Source organism: Manacus candei, unplaced genomic scaffold (genome assembly GCF_025592945.1).
Source record: "Manacus candei isolate 608988 ecotype Guabito, Panama unplaced genomic scaffold, ASM2559294v1 h1tg000050l, whole genome shotgun sequence".
NCBI classification, from domain to species: domain Eukaryota; kingdom Metazoa; phylum Chordata; class Aves; order Passeriformes; family Pipridae; genus Manacus; species Manacus candei.
In genome coordinates, this window is record NW_026138098.1 from 36,069,461 (window position 1) to 36,082,198 (window position 12,738).

Here is a 12,738-nt window from a genome sequence, read left to right on the forward strand (position 1 = left end):
GAGAACTTTGTAAGAATAGCAAGATATCCTTTAAAGAAAGTTACTGCACAGTTGGATAGTTTGGGAGTTCCTGTTCACAAGGGCTTTAATGCAAAAATATTGACTTTAAGGAGCCTTAAATTCCTATTGTGTTGTTACTGATCCTGAGGAGTCTGGAGTGTAGTTAGTGTGGAGTAAGATATGATTTGAATCAAAGTCCTTGGGACAGATCTCCCCTCTAAGATCCTTCTGTGTAGGGTGTAGTTAAAAATGAAAATAGATTTGTGTCAGTAAGCCAAAAAAATACTATCTTTGGTATCCTGGCTTTATATGTAATTCCCAACTTTGGAACTGCCAGCCTTCCCTGTGGTCATTAAGGTGTGGTTTGTTTCTTCCTCCAGTTGTTTATTTTTGAAATGAGGTTTAAAGTGAGGCTTATTTGTACGCTTTTCCATTACAAGGAATAAAGCTGTCCACTGTTTTCCACCCCTGAGTGTCCCATCAAGCACTGCTTGAGCTGGAGCAGCCTCCTACTGCTGTCCCTGCCTGAGCACCTTAGGACAGTGCTGATGTTTCCACAGTTTCTAACTAGCAGAGGAAATCTCAGGGGGGAAGAGGATTATCTCTTGGCTAACATCACCAGAGTGTCACTCCTCTGTGGCTGCACTTGTTATTTTTATTTCTCAGGACCTATTTTGGAGCTGTTTGCCAAAGCTGGGATCCATCCCAGGTGAGGTGCACGTGGACAGGGAGCACCATTTCTATAAATGGTGAACTTAGCAGAGCATTACTTTACAGAAAATATGGGTCCTTAGGGGAGAAGCATAGGAAAGCCTCCAGAAATGAGTGATGAGAAGACTTGGAGTTGGTGTTTGCATCTTGACCATTGGGCTTGTATCTGCTGCTGAATCCTCTGGGAATTTTTCCAATCCCTGTTCAGCATCCTGATACTCTCTGTAATTATGGTATCTTGCAGTGGTGAGTTCCCCAATATGTTGGCTGGGGGGAAAAAAACCTGTCTTCTCTTGTTTTAAGCTGTCTCATCACTGAGCTGTTGTGGGAATAGCTTGGACTGGCAGGAATGAGTCGAAAACGCTCTGCTGGAGTGAGGCACTGACCTGCTCCACTGAGTGATCTCAGGAAATAAGGACAAATTTAGGCAGAGGAAACTGCAAAACTGTCCATTGCTTCAACTTCAGTGGGCTGGTGTCACATCCATTTACTGGCAGATCTCATATCTTGGTGTGAAAGCTGAAAACAAGTGAACCTGTGTGTCCCAGCAGATAAGCACAGAGCAAAGATCAAGGAAGCAAAATAGTTCTAATAGGCCTCCCTTAGAAGAAGCTCATTTGGTCTTTTCCATGTTTTTGCATACAGAGGAGCTCTTTCCTAAAGAGGGTATTTTTTGGGGGGAGTTGGGGGAGAGTAATGTTCATTTTTTGTTTTGTTCTAAGCCCTCGGTTCTAGATATTGATGTCAGCACCACAGAATTCTTACCCAGCCCTTTCTGTTTGTTTTCCTGGGAGTTATGGACTCACAGAATCATTTGGGTTGGAAAAGCCCTCCCAGCCCATGGAGTCCCCCCTGTGCCCGATGCCCACCTTGTCCCCCAGCCCAGAGCACTGAGTGCCACGGCCAGGCCTTCCTGGGACACCTCCAGGGATGGGCACTCCAAACCTCCCTGGACAGCCCCTGCCAAGGCCTCACCACCCTTTCCAGCAACAAATTCCTCCTCCTGTCCACCCTGAGCCTCCCCTGGCACAGCCTGAGGCCATTCCCTCTCCTCCTGTCCCTTGTTCCCTGGCAGCAGAGCCCGACCCCCCCCGGCTCCCCCCTCCTGTCAGGGACCTGTCGAGGTCCCTCAGCAGTGCCCAGCCACTGTCACCAGCACCCTCAGCACCTTTCCCACCAGGCACTTTCCATCCCCTCTGCCAAAACCTATATAAGTGGTTTTTCTATTAAAAATTGCCTAAACATGGACCTCTCTACACCATGAAATTTTAAATTGCTTCTGGAGTTCTGAATAAGGGCTTTCATTAGATGTGAAAGGAACCCCTTGAGAAATGTTCTTGATGTGTTTTGGAGAGTGTTTGTGGAAGACAGTTTTATTTGGGTTCCAATTTACTGTGTTCCTGTAAATCTTCTAGCAGAGGGTTCAACCTGTGGACGCTGTCACCTGTTTCCCCCGGGTTTTGTTCTTACACAAGTTATGATTTGCAGTGAAAGAAAACCTCAGCCGATTTGTTAGACCCTGAAAGTGCTGGTGTTGCTGCAAGTCAACGTGAAAAATGTCCTTGTCTCTGCTCAGGGAGTGGTTTTCTCTGTTGTCAACAGCTGGTGGTCATTGCATATGATGATGGGGACCCGGTGAAGTTCAACACCACGACGGTAGAAATTGCTGTGCTGCAGCCCTCGGTCATCCCACGCTTCACACAGGATGAGTACAGGTAAAGCATTTATTCACTGCTGTTTTTTAGGTCCTCTTGAATGCTGGGCTATGAAAACACTGTGGTCTTAACAGGTTGTGTCCAGCTGGAAAGATCTGGGCTGTAGGTGACAAGGACTTTGAGGAAAGGTTTGCTCGAAATGATGCTCTCAGAAGGTGCTGAACATGTCAGTCCTTTGGATAAACATGTCGGTCACTGGGATAAACAACAAATGTTGAGCCTTGGAATTGTGACTGGGATCACCAGGGCTCGTGGTTCATTTTCCTCCAGCCTCTTGGAGCGTGTTTTGATCATCTGCACCATTTGTGTGTCAGACTCGACCTCTTCGACGTTAGAAGTGCAGATGATGATTACTCTTATTACAGAGGATGAGTTGATAAAGTTTACCCTCTGACAATTTAATATCTTCAACTTTAGTGTCTTAAAATTGAGTAAAAACGACAAAAAAAAATGGGGCACAGGCTGATTAGTTTAAGTTCCTTTACAGAGAATGTATTTATTAATTTGACATCTATATAATGATATGAAGTGATAAATTTGACATCTGTAGAATAATAGGGAGTGAGGGACAGGGTCCTTGCAACCAGCCTCAGGATATCAAGGAGTTGCACTGTGTGCTCAGGATGCCAGTGTTGTGACACAATCAGCATCGGATTATAATGGGCTTTGTACAGATATTTTCAAGTCCAAGGAAATGAGAACCCAGAAATTGAATGTAAATGATCTTCACAAGGCCCTAATGAGGGGCTTGCTCAGCTGTTTTAAGGAGTTCAGACAAAAATTCATGATATACATTCTATTTATCCTCATCATTAGAGCATTAGTGTTTTGAAGCCATAATTTTAAGAAATGAAAAATAGCAAAATACTGCCAGACCTCTCCTAATTTCGTATTTAATCCTGAAACAAACACAGAATCTGAAGGAACAGTGCAAAATGATAAACTTTGCATTTAATTATAATCCTTTGCTGAAGGATTTTTCGAGAGAGAGATTATTCCTGCTGCTCCCTATAATTTATTGGGGATGTTCAGAGGTATGAAGTGTAATTTAGGTAATGCAGCAAATACAAATGTGTCCATTGTGACTGTAATTTCAAAGCTATCAGGGTGTGGAGGTTGCTGCTGGAGCAAACTTGCTGTTGGAGCAAGTCCAGAGGAGGGCCCAGAAGTTGCTGAGGGGACTGGAGCACCTTCCCTGTGGAGACAGGCTGGGAGAACTGGGAATGTTCAGCCTGGAGAGGAGAAGGTTGTGTGGAGACCTCACAGCACCTTCCAGGGTCTGAAGGGGCTACGGGGAAGCTGGAGAGGGACTGTTCATTGGAACTGGAGTGACAGGACAAGGGGGAATGGCTTCAAACTGACAGAGGGGAAATTTAGGTTGGATATTGGGAAGGAATTGTTGGCTGTGAGGGTGGGGAGGCCCTGGCACAGGTTGCCCAGAGAAGCTGTGGCTGCCTCTGCATCCCTGCAAGTGTCCAAGGCCAGGTTGGAGCAACCTGGGCTAGTGGAAGGTGTCCCCTGAGCTTTAAGATCCCTTCCAATCCAAAGCATTCTCAGATTCCTGAGCTCCAGTTTTATCCCAGGAGGTGGGAATGTTACTTCAGTACATTTAAAAACCCTCACAGTAAGAAGTGACTTGTGTCCCTTACTAGCCTTAGATGACAACTGAGTAACCCATGGTGTCTTTTCCTCCTTGTGAACTCCTCAGGATTAGCTGAACAGCCTCGTTTCTCTTTCCAAAGGAATAGCAGTGCTGCATTCCTGGGAAATTCTTCCACGTGCACTGTCTTAAAAAACCACTTTTGGGGGCAGCAAAGGCAGTTACTTGTTTTCTTCAATGTCAGAAATGACGTGGAAACAACCCCAGAACTTTCTGGTTCAGCTCTGAGACCCTCTCAAACATTCTGGAGAGGGACTAGTGTTGATTCCTGAGGTTTTCAGGAATTGTCACACTCCGCAGACTGCGCTTTGTGTTTGGTTTCTTGACAAGTGGTTCAAGCTGGGACTGGCAGGTTTCACAGCACCTTATTTTTCAGTTGACATAGTTGATATCTTTAGGGTAAATGACAGCAAAATGATAAACTGTTGGATCTGGATGCTCAAATTTCCGAAGGATTGAGAATTAGTGACTTTAGAGTGGATTAGAATTGATCTTTGCTTGTTTAATTATCATAATGTGGATGATTCCAGCATTGTTTTTGGAGCTGTTTTACAAACTTCCTTTCTGTGTATTTAGGAAAAGGTCACAGTTGAACAGTTTGACAGAGCAAAGCTGCAGCATATATTACAAAATCAGAAATAAATACAAAATACAGGAGAGAGGGACCAGATGGCCTGAGCAAAAAGGGAGATAAAAGTGCCACTCTGCCTTGAGCTGTTGGTCTGGCAGCTCTGAGCTCTGCCAGAGGTACAGCAGCCCACTGGGGGCTCTGCTTGCAGCCCTCTTTATACCAAGGGAGGCTTTGATTGATATTATCCCTGTCTTAAAGTGCAGTCAGAGATTTGTGTTTATTCACTCTGCATTATTGCATAACTTGGGGCAAATTAATGAGTCTCTTTTCCCCCCACCTTCTCTGTTTGGATTGTAAATTATACTGGAGACTTCTGGATGCTGCTGTGCTGTACATATCAAACAGGAAAGGGCAGCTGAGGCTATGAGAGCCAGAAAATACAGAGTGAGCAGTTGTTTCATGACAAGGGAGTGATAAAATGCAGCTCCTTCCTAAGGACTGTGAGAGATGGACCTCAAAGGACATCACAGAGGGATCAGCTGAACCAGTCAGCTCTTCTGGTGGGGACTGGAAGCTGAAGGCCAAGCAGGCTTTGGGACATCCCTCCTCTTAGAAACAGAGGAGCATCAGGGGGGACCTTCTGGCTCTCTGCAAGTCCCTGACAGGAGGGGGGAGCTGGGGGGGTCGGGCTCTGCTGCCAGGGAACAAGGGACAGGAGGAGAGGGAACGGCCTCCAGCTGTGCCAGGGGAGGCTCAGGTTGGATATTAGGGAAAATTTCTTCACTGTCAGGGTGGTCAGGCATTGGACCAGACTGCTCAAGGCAGTGGTGGAGCCACCATCCCTGGAGGTGTTCAGAAGAGGTGTGGATGTGGCACTGGGGGAATTCCGGGATTCTCTGCAGGATCTGGTCCAGCAGCTTGAGGAGATGGCACCCCAGGGGCTCCCAGGCCATTAGCCTAGTTAATGAGGGCCAGGTGATCCATCCATGCCTAGTGCTCCTAGGGAACTGTCTTCTGGGAACATGGATCCACTGCAGCTCCCACAGATGTCTCTCCAGCACCCCCTTGGCCAAGAGCCTCCCTGCCCTTGCCACATTCCAGCTGGTGCTGCAGGCCATCCCTGTGCTCCAGCCTGGATCTTCCTCTGGATCCAAGGACTTTAACTGCATTAGCAGTGTGGACCCTTGTCTGTCCTTCTCTTGGATATTAAAGATGACTTTGGAGAGCTGACAGCAGCAGTGCCTGATAAATCAAGTGTTTTCCAAGCCAAGCATTGTTCCACAAAAACGCAAAGTGTGAAGAAAAGAGACAAAAATCCAAAAGAATCAAAGTGCTGCAAAGTGTGGACATTTAATTGGAGAAGGCTGGTCCACCCTGAGCCCACTTGACCTTTCAGCTGCCAGGGAAGGACGTTGCTGATGCTGCTCCTCTCCCCACATCTCCCTCAGGGTGGTTGGCGCTCAGTCGGATTCCGCTGCTTTTCCAAAGCACTGATGGCACAGGGAGGAACCAGCACCCAAAGGGATGCATGGGGTGCTTGTCAGCAGTGGGCAAAGACAATTCCACCCTCTCCAGCTGCTGTGACAGCCTGGAGAGCAAGGACACAGCAGGGTGATGAGGGCAGGGATGCCAGAACAAGGCATGGGAGAGTTTGTGCATCGCTGCACAAACAGGCTGAGATAAATCCCACCATTTATTCAGGTTTTTGATGCTGGCTGATCTCATTCTGTTTTCTGCTTCTCTGCAAAGACAGTCATAGAATCCCAGCAAGGTTTGGGTTGGAAGGGACCTTAAAGGCTTAAGGACCATCTTGTTCCACTCCCTGCCATGGTTCCCCCTTCCACTATCCCAGGTTGCTCCAAGCCCCATCCAACCTGGCCTTGGACACTTCCAAGGATGAGACAGCCACAACCTCTCTGGGCAACATAATAAAAAGGTCAATAACCAAATAAACAAAGTAAATCCCTTGCTTGGGAAAATCAAACCCCTGATTTTGAGTGCCCCTTTCTTAAGCTGTTATTTCTCTTATCCCAGTGGCTCCACCCAGATCACCTCTGGACTGAACTTCAGAGCAAGGAATTGAGCAGAAGAAGTTTCCATTTCTTCCCAACAACTAATGGCAGCACTTTCATTTCTTAATTAACAGCTATTAATTAGTAGCACTACAAAGCAGTTGAAGACCAGATGTGAAGCAAACCTCAGAAGAATACAGATTATTTTTTTTAGCAAGCCTGTCCTCTTTATGAGCACGTTCTCATTTTTAAAAAGTAAAAGTTCAAAGGGATTTGGGATCTTTTTGCTGTTTTGGTAATTAGTAAATACCACATCCTCTACAACTGGAAGGTCATTGCTAATAGGAATGTGCTGCTGGAGCAGGGAATGAAACGTTAACCAAGAGCAGCGTCATTGCTTCCTAATTATTGCCTGTGGGCACATTAAACAGGTGTTCAGCCATTGCAGAGCAGGAAAAAAGGAAAATACTGGAAACTTACAGCTTCTGTTAGTGTTGCATTATAGGTCCCCGACCTGCTGGAAAAGATGTGTCCAGTTGTACAGTGATCTGAAGTTTTATGGGGAAATATGTGAGCCTGGGAATTCGAGGCTATTACTCGCTGTAAATGTAGTGTGGAATTTTATTTCTCTACCAGTAGCAACACTCTGCTGTGAAAATGCGTTCTGCCTAAAAAGTGAGATTTTGGGACATGTGGGCTTCTCTCTCCCTCGGTGGAAGGGACACTGTGATGTTTTCCACCTAATTAAATCCTTCAGTATTGCAGGCAAATGCCATCCAAGCAAATAGTCACGTGTCCTAGGATTTCATGGAACAAACTTATGGAGCTGCAGCAGGAATCAAATGGAAGTGTTTTACTCCAAGAGACTCCTCCCAGTTCTCTGGTTTGTTGCTGTCCAGTCTTATTCTCATATTCTCGTTGGGAAACAGGGAATGGGGAATCCTCTGTAATGACAGTGAGGGGATGGGGAGCATTCCATGGTTGGAATCTGTCTCATCTGGTTTATTGATGGTAGATTTGTACCTTTTGGGTCATCCTTTTCCCAGGATGCCCAAGTCTGCCCAGTGCTTCTCCTAAATGGAATTTACATTTTATCAATGAAAGACCACTGGCAACCTTTTTCATGAAGCATTTCTGAGGTGTAGGAGTAAAGATAGTCAGTGTTTTCCCCCAGCTCAAGCTTCCAACATATATTTTTAATTTGCTTCTCATGACAATTTGGCTTCAGGAAAAGATGTGTGATTTTGCTTTTGGAATCGCTGGTTTGTGGTGGTTTTCTCCTGGCACTTACTTGGTTTGTAATAAGAAAATAAAAAAAGCACTCTTTAACATGTGGTTGTGCAAGAAAATTAAATTATTTCTACAGCAAATGCTGGAGCATGAGTTGCCATTGAAAAATTAGGGAGCAAGATAATTAATGTGTAGTAGAAGTACAACCCTTTTTTCCCCCAGTTTTCCTTGGTTTAGCACTTCTACGTTGCATTTTATTCAGATCTTCTGATTTTTTTAACCAAATGAAGAGGAAAGTCTGATTTTATGATTAATTTTTCAATGAAATATTGTGGTGAGATGGTACCTGGTGAGAGCAGAGGAGGAAGGCAGAGGGGGCAGGGCAGGGCAGGGAACATCCCTCGCTGTGCTGGGTGAGGACGAGGGTCAGAGCTCTCAACGTGGTGTTGCAGTTAATGAAACGTAGAAATAAGTTGCTCTGGGGATGTGGGAATGGGATAGAAATAATCCATCATAATAAAATTAAACCCTCTTGGTGCATTAGGAGGCAGTCTTGGAATTTATCCCGTCAGTCTGACCAGTTCCAGGATGTGAATGTTGTGCTTGGTGGGAATTTTTTCCCCTCTTTTTCGCCTCTGCAGTAATTCTGACAGGAATATTCCTATCTTCAAACAGAAATATTAATGCAGGAAGATTGGTGGGATAACAGGAACACGTTCTGCCTGATGACAGGGTTCATGAGAACACAATTTGACACTGGGTTTAAAAAGCAATAGGTTATGACAGGGGTTCACTGGAGCAATGTCCAGACTCCCCTGTCATCTGTTCCAGAGATAAATGCCATGGAAAGGTCAGAGTGTCTCCAACCACTCCAAGAACTGAGAGAGAAAAGGAGGGTATTAAGTCCAGTAAGGAATATGTGATCCTTTTCAGGAAACTTTGAAGCCAAACTGCTTTAAAAGTACATCTAATTAAGAAGAAAATATTCTTTTCCAGAAAAAAAAAAATAATCACTGTCTCTGACAGACTGTTGAGACAGTTGCAGTTGCATCTCTAGGAACCCAAAAATTTGATAAATTGAGTGAAAATACCCTCAGTGTTAATCAAGTTGAGGTGAGAATCTGAACAGTGTCATTGAACAACAATAAAACTTTAGTTCTGACCTATGCTTATGGACCTCCATCAATTAAAATATAAATATATATAAAAATGCATTACAATATGCTATAAAAACATAGATATAAAATATAAAGTCCACAAACAGAGTTGACTGAAGTGTCTGATATGGAGTCCATACACATCACACTATTAAACTTCACTGCTAAGCCAATTTTCCAAATTATTATTGGGTTTACTGCCTTTAAATTTAATTTTTTATTAAATCTCCTGTTCATGCTTTGGGAGATAGACAAGTTTCATGGTGAATTTGCAGCATATTGGATCTCAGGCAAATTGAAAAATGGCTGCGAGTCTGACGTGTTCAGCAAAGGGAAAAAGAAGAGAGGAAAAGCTAAAATTTCACTTCAGACACTTCAAATAGTTAAGCCCTGCAATGTATTTGACATTTGAGGCTCCACTTCCCCCCCCGATCAAGAGACAGGTAATTGAGATGGAGCAAATTAAAATATATTATTATTTTAAAAATTTGTATCTATTTTTTGCATGAATAATGACTTCATTTTAATCCTGTTCTCCTGGTTTGAGGTTGCTTTGGTTTTTTCTGAGGGGCAAACCCAAAGAAATATGATGGGGGTCTCTCCTGGGCTCCATCCCATCCTGGATGCTGACGAGACACCATTTACTATTCCTGTGGAAACATTAAAGGGGCTCAACCAACCTAAAATCCACATCACTGGGATGGTTTTGGAAAAACACCATGGGAATGGATGGAAGGTTGGTCTAGGAACAGATTTAATCATGGTCAGCAGATGGTTGTGCAAAGGAGAGTGTTGAGGAGGAAGGGTGAGGACTCTGGGTGGGCTGAGCTGCAGCTGAGGGGGTTGGGGTGGGTGTTGGTTGCTGTTTATCTCATTTCACCCCAAGCTTTATGGGGTGCAAGTGGATCATTGTGTTGTTGTGTGGGGTCTTCTTACTTTCAGGGGCTGTGTGGATGTGGATCCCCAGGCAGGGAAGTCTTGGGGAGGAATATTAGAAATCCCAGATTCGGGAGGGTGCTGAGCTCAGAAAGGAACCATCAAAATATTTCAAAGCAAGTCCAGGGAAGGGAACGGAGCTGGGAAGGGGCTGGAGCAGCAGGAGGGGCTGAGGGAGCTGGGGGGGCTCAGCCTGGAGAAAAGGAGGCTCAGGGGGGACCTTCTGGCTCTGCAAGTCCCTGACAGGAGGGGGGAGCCGGGGGGGGTCGGGCTCTGCTGCCAGGGAACAAGGGCCAGGAGGAGAGGGAACGGCCTCAGGCTGTGCCAGGGGAGGCTCAGGTTGGACAGGAGGAGGAATTTGTTGCTGGAAAGGGTGGTGAGGCCTTGGCAGGGGCTGCCCAGGGAGGTTTGGAGTGCCCATCCCTGGAGGTGTTAGACAGACCTGTGGCTGTGGCACTCAGGACATGGTTTAGTGGTGAACATGCTGCTGCTGCATTGATGATTGGACTGGATGATCTAAAGGTCTTTTCCAACATAAAGGACTCTGTGATTCCATGAAGTTGGCCCTGGACCATGAGGCAGTGCCACTCCAATCCCACCCAGGTGACAGGGACACCCCAGTGGTGCCAGGTGGGCACAGCCTGGGGCTGGCAGGGTGGTGCTCTGGTGGCTGTTGCACTCAGAGACTGGTTAAGTTATTGCAAATTTGATCAAAAATACCTGCCCACTCTCTGAAACCACATGTGGAGGTCACAGCAGTGCCCTTCCCTTCCACTCCAAGGTCAGTTTTCCAAGCCTTCTCTGTATGGCTTGGGCTGGATTCTCCCACTTTGCTGGAGTCACATCTTCTCACAAAAAGAACCCGCTTTTACCGTCCAGTAACTCAAAATTATTGCATAAAAACGCCCTTGCCTGTGCTCTAATCCAGCTTCAAATATTGTGTCCTCCACTGAAAAAGAAACAAAAGCACCATTTTACTTCTTAGTCATTCAAAACAGAAAATAATGCTTATTTATTCCCCAGGAAAGCTTATTAGAGCTTGTAGTACAGGATAAAACCCAGGATATTGTCACTCGAATGGTCTTGTGTTTTGCCTCTTTGCTTCTCTCCAGTTCAGGAAAATGCTCTGAAGAGATGAGCTGAGTGTTTTATCCAGCTGATGCATTGTTCCCATTGATCCCAATCCCTGAGGTTAAATCAGGGGAATGAAACCACAGCCATTACCGTGGGGGGTTCCTGCCCCTCCCTCCAGAGCCTCTCAGAGCAAACACAAAACCTCTCCCTAATTGTTATTGATTTGTCAATCCCCTGAGTTCAGCCGTGGCAGAGGGGAGGTACAAGGCCATTGCCACTAAAAATACACTGAAAGTGTGCTTGAAATGAAGTTTGTGTGGTTTTGGTTTTTTTTCCAATTATACACCTTCAGAAGGAAGACAAACCAACATTATATATATAATGCAACATAAAAAGGTTATTTTCTTTGCTGACCTCATCAAAAGAAGCCCAGCTTTAAATGCTTCCAGGTTTGAGAGCCTTTTTTCCCTGTCTCTAAGATTACCCTTTGCATTGGTAAAATGAACATTAATAAGCATTGCATAGCAGTAGTTTTATAGCTTAATAAATCAAGGGCAACGAGGAATTTTATTTCTCCCACTGATGCAGAGGCAGAAGGGTGGGAACCAGAGGGATCTGCTCCAGGCACGTGTCTTTGGGTAAAAGTGAATTTACCATCACTTTTTCCTGTGAAAAAAAAGGGGAGATCAGTGTTTCAGTACAGCCACTATTACATGATGCAGAGCTTAATTGTATGTTCAGTGTCTCAGCCTGTTTCTAGGATGTTCAAACCAATATTCATCCCAAAGGAAGTGTTTGTAAGGCAGAGTTCAAGGGGATATTTGCCCATTTCTTGGGGAGTAATGGCAAAGATTTAGGTTCAGTAGTCAGGATTGTGACCTGGGGTTCAGGGAACCACAGAATGTCCCGAGTTGGAAGGACCCCCAAGGATCATCCAGTCCAACCCCTGGCCCTGCACAGACACCCCAACAATCCCACCCTGCCCCTCAGAGCGTTGTCCAAACCCTCCTGGAGCTCTGGCAGCCTTGGGGCCGTGCCCACTTGCCTGCCCTTAGAATGGGAAAATGTGGTATGGGGTGGAATACTTGAAAAACACTTGGAAGATTGAAGGAGGAAGTCATAAAATATTCGTAGAGTCACAGAATCATTGAGGCTTAAAAAGAGCCCTGAGATCATCAAATCCAGCCATTCCCCCAGCACTGCCAGGGCCACCACTAGAGAGTGTCCCCAGGTCTACATGTCTTCCAAATACATCCATGATATTTCCTGGAATGAAGCAGGTGTAGGTTCTGTCCAGAACTTTGAAGACCACTGCACAACTGAAATAGCCCTTGGAGTCTCTTCCTGTTGAGGAGCCTCTCTGAACAGATCCTCATCTGTCTTTTATTTTGTTGTACATCAAATGAGTGTAACTTTGAAAAATTGGAAGTGTCTGCCTGATGCTAGTTTTAATAAAAATCCATCTGCATTTATGGCTGAGTGTAAAAAAAAATTCCTTTCCAATTGTTTTTTTAAGAGTTTTAAGCATGAATTCAACATTTGGTTGCTGTGATGAAAATCTGAATGTTTGATTGGAGAGGAGCTCGAGTGTCTCACTTCTCTTGGTTGAAATTGTTTAGATCAGTTTAAAGACATCAGCACAGACTCTTTGTTCTTTCTGAGGTAGTTACAG

General features: G+C 45.1%; 1 protein-coding gene across 17 annotated transcripts in view; it reads left to right on the top strand.

The window, feature by feature from the left end:
* The window catches only part of PCDH15 (protocadherin related 15), a 670,595-nt gene that overhangs the window by 592,211 nt on the left and 65,646 nt on the right, over positions 1–12,738 (top strand). For all 17 annotated transcript variants that reach the window (XR_007906667.1, XM_051799597.1, XM_051799600.1 and 14 more), the window contains one exon: positions 2,314–2,426. Coding sequence is in view for 16 of the 17 variants with exons in the window: in XM_051799597.1 (XP_051655557.1) it covers positions 2,314–2,426 (113 nt within the window). In the remaining variant the exon portion in view is untranslated. The remainder of the gene's footprint in view (positions 1–2,313; positions 2,427–12,738) is intronic.